This window comes from Vigna unguiculata, chromosome 7 (assembly GCF_004118075.2).
Source record: "Vigna unguiculata cultivar IT97K-499-35 chromosome 7, ASM411807v1, whole genome shotgun sequence".
NCBI classification, from domain to species: Eukaryota; Viridiplantae; Streptophyta; class Magnoliopsida; order Fabales; family Fabaceae; genus Vigna; species Vigna unguiculata.
Genome location: NC_040285.1, coordinates 5555213 through 5566714, shown reverse-complemented (window position 1 = coordinate 5566714; position 11502 = coordinate 5555213). Strand labels below are relative to the sequence as shown.

General features: G+C 32.1%; 1 protein-coding gene across 1 annotated transcript; it reads right to left on the bottom strand.

Annotated features, from left to right (window-relative positions):
* Window positions 1-292: 292 nt before the first annotated feature.
* On the bottom strand, window positions 293-7942 carry LOC114189658 (guanine nucleotide-binding protein-like NSN1). The gene is made up of 10 exons (XM_028078290.1): window positions 7924-7942; window positions 4543-4787; window positions 4128-4212; window positions 3829-4002; window positions 3583-3737; window positions 2138-2399; window positions 1138-1323; window positions 806-1017; window positions 451-701; window positions 293-413 (listed from the first exon to the last, which is right to left on the bottom strand). Exons 1-10 carry the CDS (start codon window positions 7940-7942, stop codon window positions 344-346), a joined length of 1659 nt encoding a protein of 552 aa, XP_027934091.1. The 3' UTR covers window positions 293-343.
* Window positions 7943-11502: the final 3560 nt, after the last annotated feature.

Genomic DNA, 11502 nt, shown 5'->3' with positions numbered 1-11502 from the left:
CCAGAATTTATAATTCCAAAGTGACTTTTATACAAATAAAATGGTCATATTAAAAAATTGAAGAGATGCTGGAAGCAATTACCTAAAACCTTTTGCAAACTTAAGATAAGATCAAACGCACAAAATAAAAATAAAGACAAGGGCGATGCAGCTCAATCGAGACGAAAATTTCTAATTAGTGACAAAATTCTTAAAGTTGATTTTAGATATGAAAAAGGAGTAATTTGAAGTAGAAGCTTTAATGTGTGAAGACTGGTATTGTAACAATAAACAAGAAAGTGCAAAAGTATGTTGTCTTAAAATTGAATATAATTTAATAATGGTTTAAATAGTGCTGGCTTGTTTATAATTCATCAATTTGGATAGCAGACATAGGCACTTCAGAGTTGACTGGTTCATCACCAGAATCCTCACTCTGGCTGTTTTCAGAACCCATTGATGCTCCTTCCCTTTTGGAAATAATCAGTTTTGAAATCGTAATCACCATCCATTGAAGCTTTCTTAGCCTTTTTTCTTTTCTTCTTCTCTGCGCGCCACATTTTTGTATTATGCATACCGTCCGCAGTGTATAATTTTTCATTTTGCCTACTTGATGCACTGTTATCTTTGTTCTTCCCACCATCATCTTCCTTGGATTCATCCACCTCACCCACATTTCCGGGACCTTCGCCTTGGTCACCTGACTTCGCTTCTGTCTCATCCTACAACAGAATGCTTTAATTAGTAAGTCTGAAAACACTCAAATTCCCAGCATACGATTCATATCAACAATAGTCAATTCTCTAAACGGTTTCAAGAAACAAACCTCCAACATCATTTCAGTAAGATTGAGAGGGTGACTTGAAGGAACTTCAACAACATTGAAGTCATCAACAGATTTAAGGCTCCCAATATATGAAGATTCATTGTTATAGACTTCATCAACGTTAAACTCTTTTGCAAATTCAGAAACTATCTTCGCCTCTGAAGGTTCACCTTGATCCCTATTTGGGGGCATGGTATAATACTGGATTTTACCTGAAACATACAAACAGAAAGAGAAATTTTTCCGTTTAGTTCTTTCTCAATTTTAACTTCAACACACAGAAAAGTAATCAGTTCTCTGATCATAATTTAAGAAATTCCATGTATGCGTACCCTCGTTCCAATCACGAAGAACAATTCTTGCAGCAGTAGCAACGTCAAATATTCCACGCTTCGTGCGCTTGCCCTTAGCTTCAGCTACCTTCAGCAGAAAGTCGTCAACATCACCTACATTGAAACTGGGAATTTTGTACAGAGTTACCAGCTGCTCAGGCAGACAGAGCTTTAGAATTTCCTTCACTGCGTTGTCCAAGTTAAAAGAAAAGAAATAAGTCTTTCAATTTACTTAACAAGAGTCAGTACAGCTTAAATCAGGATTTTCCATAAATAAAATAATTGTATCATGCAAACTTCTAAGTGTTTTGGAAATTAGAATTCTCATTACTGAATCAAACATTAATTTATATCTAAAACAAGATAACAGGAAACATAATCCAACAACCCGCACATTGAAAAATCCAACGTTCTACTACATCACCTATCAGTTGCACTTTTAAAACCTAACAGAACTCAATTTTATAACCAGGATAAGTGACAAGATCTAATGAAAGGGTGTTATTATCACCGACATCCTGAGAATGGTTAGATCAAACCACACACAACCATATAGTAAAATACAATGTACACACCCAGCGACCCACGGACTTACCTCATTCACACCATCATTGTTAACACAGAAGTAAAGGGAAGTTGTAAAGAGGGAACGATTCTGAAAATTATTGAATTTATAATTGAAAAACCAGATGTTAAATTAAAATGTACAATGGACCAATAGCACTTATGCTTAAAAACAGACATAACATAACACATTTAAAGACAAAAAACACCCTTATATATAGCCACTAGTCAAACCAAATGCACCAAAAAATAGCAAATACTTCAAACTTTTGTAGAATTGAATAGAATTTCTTCAATTTCACAAGTTCATTTTCTTTTACTATTTTTTCATGTAAAATACCTATAAATCTTCTACCATTCATTTCGAACTGAATTAATGCAAATAAACAACCTGAATAACCAGATAATAAGAGGAGGGGGGAATGACTTGGTATACCTGGGCTAATAGGATCTAACTTCTCAATCCTCTTGCAATTTTTTAAGGCAATGGAAGCATCATTTTCTTGAGACTTCAGCATAACAACACCAGGACAATCTAGCAACTTAACATTTTTGTCCAATTGAACCTCTTGCATTGACCTTGTTAACCCCGGAGTAGATCCAACATTGACAACATGAGACCTTTTTAAACTATTAATAAGACTACTCTTACCCACATTGGGCAAGCCAATCAAACCCACAGTTATTGACTTCTTGATCTGTCAAGACAAGGAAGGAAAACAACAAAAAAATCAATAATTTACAATTAAAAGACAAAAGCAGAAAAAACAAAACAATTAATAGATAAGCAATAGACATTATAAAGACTAGAAAAAAAAATTACACCAAGGAAAATAAAAATTAAGTCATATGCAAAATCCCCAAAAGGTAGCAATGATAACCCACGAAGATCCACACTAAAGCATATTCTTCCAACTTAAAAACTGTATATTTAGTTTTTCCTGTGATTGACCAAAAGTTGGCACATTCATGCACAAGCAAACAAATGTCAGAGATCAGTGTCACCTAGATGACTAAATATGTGTGTTTGTTGTGTGTGTGCAAGCTTTTAACTAGGCGCAAACTTCACTTTTTTTTTAGAGTTAAATTAGACCTAAACAGACATTTCTATTCTGATTCTAAAAATAAAATATATTTGGATAATAAAATCATTTTCAACGGATAAAATAGCACCAACACTACAACAGTAAGAAAAAATCCTATCTAACAGAATTGATACTTATCTTACAGTAGAAACTATGATTCAGAAAAAGGCATCAACAACATAGAGAACACCAATGCCAACAATTCTCAAGTCCCAACAAGAGGTGATATTATTTTAAGAGCAAGTACCATAGACATAGGGTTTAGTAATAATTTAATTTCTACTGTGAAAAAAATAGCGTGATCTACCACTTTATTTTTCTTTTTGATCCGGTGCACACGACACATCCACCTGCAAAAGTTGCTTCAAATTGACTCTAAATGTAAGAACAAAAAATGAAAACCAACTCACTTAGGTTCTTCACTTCTCCCTAAGTATATATACTATGAATTATTTGCAAAACCTTCTGAATTTATATTTGGTTCAACATTTAGGTTTGCCAATTTGACAACATTTAAGTTGGTTTTTCCAGTGAAGGCGTCCCTTATTGTATAATTTTCATGTCAAGACAGTGCATCCAATGCACATTAGCAACATCATATATTTAAAATATCCCAGGCTAGAATGCAGGGAAACACATATACAACCACATCCTTACGTACCAAAAGAGGATCAGTAGTGAATACATAAAGGTTTCTCAATCATATATCAGATAAAATTCCATGAAGGGAAGCACAATACCCGAACCAAAATTAAGTTGCAATTTTACAAACAACTATCATCATTAAATCTGTTACCTCATGACTTCTTGAGTAATTCTTCAACAATTTGAGTAGAGTATCAGCTCCAACGTTTGATCTTTGTTGTTGTGTGCTACACTTGAAGGCCACAGTAGGTAATTCTTCTCTAAGGTATTTGAGCCACTTCTCTAAAACTTCTTCAGGCACAAGATCTATTATATAGGTCAAATGATTAGACAGCACAAAAATAAATATACCAAAATGGAGAAAGGAGACAAAAATGAAATGTGATCAGTAAACTACCAATTTTATTTAAAACCAAGACAAGACGTTTATCAGGACCCAATTTCATCACCATGTTTTCCATCTCAGGACAGCGAGTCCCCAAAGGGTTCCGGGCATCAAGGACCTCCAGTAAGACATCAGAGGCTTCAATGACCTTAACAAGATCCTTGTAAAAGGCTCTATCTGAGCTATCTATGGAATAAGAAAACCAAAAATAACAATGGTCAGAACACAGGCAAGTAAGCACTTAAAGTCAAACTAACCAAACTGTCAGGAAAGTACAAATAAATGCACACCTCTGGTCTTTGCAGCATTACCAAAATCATTAGTATTTTTTTTAGAATCCTCTAGCAACTTAGAGTCATCTTCCTCCTCTAGCAAGCCCAATTTCCTTTTACGAGCCTGAAACAAGGAATGAATAGTAAGTTCCTAACTGCAAGGAAAACAGAGATCACAAAGGACTCTTTTCTTAGTAGCACTCCTCTCTTTCCCACCCCATTTTGAAGTGGACATCAATCTTCAGTGATACAATAATACAAAAACATTTTAATATACCAACAGTCAAGCACCCTCATTATCTTCTATCATATATCTTTCTTCCTGTCCATGAACAACTTTCTACATGAACAAGGTTACATAAAACTTCTACCTGACATTTTTTATTTATTCATTCATTTAGCTTATCTCGTAACATAACATGAAATGGGAGTTCAATAATGATAAAACAATTACCCTCTCCTTGCGTTCAGCTTTCTTTTGCTCCAATTCCTCAATGGCCCTCGCTCTTCGAGCTTCAAGGGCTTTGAGTTCATGTTCCTTAAAGGGCCAATCATTGGGAATACCAGGATCCTTCTCAACCTTCTTTTTCCCACTCAGCCGAAGCTTCTTCGCTTCCTTCGCTTTTTGTCTGTTGTGCTCTTTCACCTTCCGTATCACCTTGTACTTCTTCTTCAATGAAACTCTCTTACTCTTACTCTCTGCAACGCACAAAATTCACAACAATAATAAAAAAATTAAACAAACAAAATCAATGTGTACTACTGATATCAAAGAACTCTGGTAAAAAATAGATCAATATGTAAATTCCTGAGGCATGTAAAAAACACTGCCCTTAAGGATTTATTCGCAATATATGCGCAAATCCCCAGGATATGACAGGAACATCTCGGATATATTCCGAGGATAACAGAAACTAGCAAGAAAAAGTACTCTTTAAACAATAAATAACCCAGGATATAAGAGAAGAGAGAAAAAGAAGAAAATAAGAAAAGGAGAGACCAAAACATGGTTGTGTGTTGAATGGATTTAAAAATCCATGCTTTGTAATATCCCATAAAAAGTGGATGTGGGATCAACATGTGGAGGAGATCTCGCTGCTATCATCCTAAAAAGGAGGGAGGCTTGCTCACGTTGTAACAACTGCATCGCTATTATTTTTGCAATATTATTATCAATATATAACAATCCCCCACATATTACAAAAGATAAGATATAGAAAGAAAGAAAGAAAGAAAATTTTGGGTTTCACATAGGAAGTAATGCATCTGAGCTGGTATAGCAAGCTATATGAACCAATCTTAGATTGAGAAACTTAACACGCAGTGTAGTTGGTATAGCAAGCTATATGAACCAAGGACACTTTATGTGTGTTTAGCGATTTATCATTAAAATAAGGGATATGAAAATCATTAAAATTTTGTTTAAGTTAAAATTCTTACACCTCAAAGAATTTTAATTACAAAGTTTAACCTCTCAACAATGCAATCTCTAGCACTTTCACATACACCATAGGAATGGACATAATTGATTAAAATCAATCAATTAATTTAGTGCTATCAGAACTAACAAGTGACTTGTTCTTACCCATATGAACCTTATTCATGGGATCTCCAATCACAAAGGTTGGGTTACCATCACTTATTTGTTGCAAGTGGCTCAACTCTCATTCCCCTCGATGTTTCTATAATCATATTTCATCCTAGGATTTTGTTAGAGGATCTACTAGATTCCATCTTGACTTCATATACTCAATGAAAATTGTTTCACTAGCTACTGTTGATTGGCAATCACAATGTATTTTCATTCCTAGTGGAATGTTAGCTAAGAAGTTCGTCAACTACTCAGCTTCACTATCAGCCCTTTTCAAGAACAACATACTCATATATATTGTTGATCTAGCAATATCATTTGCCTGGCTGATCTCCAAGGAATCACACTAACCCAAGTGTGAATCTATTAGCACTAATAGATTTGTATCGTCTGAATCAGAGATTCAATTAGCATCACTGTACCCTTCTAGTACAATGAGAAAATCCACTATATTCAATGACATATTCCATTAAATCTCGTAAGCATCTCATAAGTCCCAATATTCTTAATTAGAATATTAAGTATCTTCTTAGTCTACATACTGCATAAGCAACACCTGGTCTAGAAAAGACCATCACAAGTAGTAAGCTCCTAATTATCTGGCATACTGAGATTGAGAAAATAATTCTCCTCTATTTTTCTTTAGTTAGTATCATAAGGGATATTCACTTATTTATAATTTCTAAACTTCCTAAGAAGTTTCTAAATAACACTTTTGGGATAGTAATTAATACTATCACCCTTCCTTATGATCTTATTTTAAAAAAAATATAAAAATAAAAATCACATGGCTTCATATAGAACAACTTATATTTTAGAATAAAATTTTAAAAAACTTAATTCTAGAAACTATCAAATTGCATATATCAATCATCAGATGAAAAGCCATATCCCAAATAGTTATTTTATTTTACTTTGAAAATGGGATTAGATTCACTCAATTTTTTTTTTCAAATCCTTCGAGTAATCGAGTAAAATTACCTACACCCCCACAGTCTTAAATATTCATGATAGGCAAACAAAAAATACCTGATGATATCATCCGCCGTGTATAACTTCATCATTGAATATAAGCTCTCACGAAAGTTCATTTTGATCTCAAAACATTATGGACCAACTTCACACCTTAATATTATCCGTAGAATGCACATCCATGGCGCACCACCATTTTTTCAAACAATTAAATTTATTCAATAAAGGGACCACCAGTTCAACCATGATTTCAAATCCTATCTTGATGCATTAAAACCTCTCTTTTTTTTTCGTAGCTTCTCCTTTTTCTTAGAGACGTGAGGAGGGGCAGTTTATTTTTCATCTCTGGCGAACTCATGTTGTAACCGTTCATCACGTTTCCCTTCTCTCTCCTGGGAACAAAAACACAGCAACCACCGCAATGCGCCTCCGCCGACCACCGTCCTCATTCGCACGACCACCACTCCCGCAACACCGACACTGTCCGTGGCGTCATCCTCTCTAGTGCCTTCTTCATGTCAGTGAGAAGGTTTTCACTGCTGCATAACCGACGCCTCTCCTCGTCTTCCCTCTGGAACTCCTAATTGGAAGCCATGGAAAACCCATACCAGCTTGCTGTCGCCACGACGACACCGAAAGCACCAATCACGCCACCGTGACATTGCTGCAAAAAACTGCCGCAGCCCTCGCCTGAGCCGCACGTGATTCGCATATGTTGGACGCTGTCAAAGATCTGGCGGGCTTCTTCCAGCAGATGAAACTGAGAGGGTTTGAAGGAAACACAATAAGGGTTTGAGGCAAGACGTCGCTGTTTATGCCTGTGCCCTCAGCGAGAGGTTTTGTTGTATTGGATTTGTGAATTGAGGAGGATAGGTTTGGTTGGGAATTGTCTTGGGTTTGGGGTTTATTCCCCTTTCGCCACCACAGTAAACCCATGCTTTGATTTTGGCTTCTCTCTATGCTTGTGCTGTGTTATGTGTAATGTAATGGCTAGAATAGTGCTTATTTTTACAAGATAGATCTTTAAGATCGTAGGAAAAAATATATCAGAACATAAATATGTAAATTCCTTGCTTGCGTAAAAAACACTTCTATGTAATTGAAACTTGATGTCAAAAATAATATTCCATAAAAAATGATGTGGGATCAACATTGATCTCATTGTAACAAGTTACATCATCCAAAAAGAAGAGAGATTTTTTTGTAACCGCTGCAAAACTTTGCAATACTATTATAGATATATAACAATAACAGGGATTAGAATTTCCTTACTCTTGCTCTTCTTCACCATAGTGTGTTCTCTATCGTCAGGAGAAAAGAGAGATGACAAGTCAGAAGACAAAACGGAGAGGGAGAGAAGAAGCCAACAGATTTTGGAAGAGGCGTGGAGAGAATAGAGAAGAGGGTGAAGGAGTCTGTTGTATATTTTGTTATTTAAATTTTAAAAGGTAAAACTAACCATATTAAATTTGATATTCAAAAAAATCTGTTATTTTGATTTTATTATTTGTTATTAAATAGTGATATAAGATAATTTTTATTAACATTAGTATTATTTTTAACATTATTATTAAAAATTATTATTATTATTATTATTTTTCTGAGATATTTATTACTAAAAATACTTTGATCAGTTATTTAATTGTTTTTATACTATTACTCTTTTTTACATGATTCATAATAATATTATTATTATTTGAATTATTATTATTAGTATCAGTGGTATTAGTGTAAATATTAGTATTAATAAATATTAGTATTATTATTACTTTTATTATTAATATTAATGTTATTATTAATAGTATTATTATTTTGTATTAGAATTACAATAATTATCATTATTATTATTATTGTGATTGTTATTCTTATTATTATTTTGTTTGAATTCTTAAAATATCTTATGTTTATATTTTATATAGAAAAGTGTAAACTCCATCTCAACCTTTCATATGTTTAATTACACATCACTAATCAATTTTATAATTTAAAGCAAATAAATTTTCATATAAATATTATCAAATTATTTATTTAGATATTATATTATAACACTTAATATAATTTTTCTATTAAATATAACAATAATTATACAAATATTGAATTAATAGTTGTTTTCCAATCCAATGCATTTTCATATTATATACAAACAAATTTATTTTTTCAGGATGAAATCATGGTAACGAATTTTGGAAATAAACTTATGAAATCACGGTAATGAATTTTGAAATTTTTTAGTGCACAATCTTCTTGATACGGTCTTCTTTGAACGCAAACAAATCCATCAAACAGTTTTTTTCCCTCTTAAAACATCATTTTTCCATGTATAACTTTCAATGTTTGTAATTTTGTATCCCAAAATATTAAAAAAAAACAATTCCTCACTTTTGCAACTATATTTAAACTTTTAATTAATATATCCTTCCAAAGATTATAGTAACCAATAACCATGTGACATTTTAATACATAAATATCACAATGATAATAACCATAATATTATTTGTAACCAATTTATTTATAGTAAGCAATTAAAAAAACATAATATTTTGTTTTTCCATCTAACAAAATATCTATGATTATTTGTAAACAATTTTAAAATAATATATTAAAAAATATAATATTTTTTTTATTTCAAGTAACAAAATATCAGAAGATATTTGTAACCAATTTTAAATTACTCCATTAAAAACTATAACTAAAAATATTAAAGTTACATTAATCCATCCTGATCCTAATAATATATGACTCTAATATTTATTATTCATATAAACAATAATATTTTTATTTGAAGTAATAAAATATATAAATTTATTTATAACCAAATTTGAATTAGTTCATTAAAAAATATAACACAAAAATTAAAGCAACATTTATCTATACTAATTCTAATAATATTTAATTATAATATTTATTATTATTTGTATAAACAATAAAATTGTATAATGATATGTATGAAATAATCATTCATTACAAATATAACAAAATTAAAAAAAAATAAAAAACACAGCACCCGTGCGTATGCACGGGTATAGCACTAGTTTAAATTTTAAAAGGTAAAACTAACCATATTAAATATGATATTCAAAAAAATCTGTTATTTTGATTTTATTATTTGTTATGAAATAGTGATATAAGATAATTTTTTATAACCTCATCGATTAATTTGATATACCAAAAAGTGAATTTTAATATGTCTAGATTCTTTTTATAAGAGAATGTACTTAAATATATTATAAAAGGAATCTTAATGTACCAAAAATTTTAAAAGGGATTTTCTTAGGCTACTTTAAGCCGAATTTTTTAATATTTTGTGCTTAAATAATTTCTCACGTGCTTTTGATAAATACTAAGTTAGTAGCAAGGTTACAATTTATAAATTTTTTTATTATAATTTAGTATATAATTATCTTCTACAATTTAATATTAAAATATAAAGTAATATAAATATATCTATCTCTCTCTATATATATATATATGAATATTATTATATTTTAAAATTATGTTACAAAAATTATTATATGAATATTATTATATTTTAAAATTACAAAAATATATATATGAAACCTTCTATATATTGCCACCTTCGTTTTGCATGTCATGCAACACAGAAAAACTTTTCTCTTTTCTCTTCCGTTTTTTGCTCTTCTTTACTCAGGTTCGTTGTTCACCGTTTTCTTAACTCTACGTACGTTTTTTTTTTTTCACTTTCTTTTCATGATATCAGCATTTGTTTCTCAACGAATTTTTTGCTTTTTTCAGATTCACTCTCTTAACTTTTCTCTCATTTCTTGGCTTACTTGGAATTCAAGAAACAGGGGAGATATCTCGACTTTTCTCTCATTTCTTGCTAGGAGTTCAAGAAACTGGTATACTCTATTCTCTCGATGCATGTTTTCTCTTACATTTCTAACCTTTAATTCATGTTTTCTTTTACATTTCTCACCGTTTAGTTGTGTTGTGGAGTTTCATTGGTTCTGAGTTCGTTTCCATATACATATTATAGTTAGGTTATCAATGTCTTCTTGTCGCCTTCAAAAAGATGAGTTTATGAAAATTTTATCGTGGCTTCCTGTGAAAGATATCACCCGGTGCAAGGCAGTTTTGAAAGATTGGAATCGGCTTATCACTAATTCTTATTTGTGCAACTACACCTTCAAAGGTCCTCAAGAAATACTCACATTTTATTGACCTTTGATGCTGAAATACCGGATAGTTATGCCGTAATTTGTCCTGTCCAAAATATATTTGATAACTCGTCTTCAACTCTTGATCGTTTGTATCAAGAATATAACCCAATGGAGCGCGATTATTGGGTCTTAGGTGTTTGCAACGGCTTGGTATGCATACAACAAGTACTAGGTTGTTTTGGGAAAATAAGAAAATTTGTAGAATACGGCTTTCATATTCACAATCCAGCCATTCAAGTCATCTCTGAAGACAATCCCCCACCTGTTCGTCTTCATTGGGGGTGAATCATGGTTGTCCATATATGTTTGGTTTTGGCTACGAGGAAAAGGAGTGTACCAATCAAATTGTGTCTTTGGAAACTCACACAAATGACTATAAGAAACAGGATATAAGAGTTTGTAATTTAGGGGGCGCTTGGACAACTGTGTTAACATGTGAGGCTATTTCCGCTGTCTTTCCTGATGGTAGATGTGTGAATAGTACTTTATGTTGGCTGACATGTCCCAGATTCTTTCGTGGTGATCCAAGAACAATCTTTAAAGTGAAGAAGTTAAGGATATTCTCTTATGATCTCAAGAACAAGACATGTAGGTATTTTGTCTATGCCTGATGGCGCCTCAGAAGTGGAACATACTTATTGTCGCTTTGAGGGGTTGAAAGGTTGTTTGT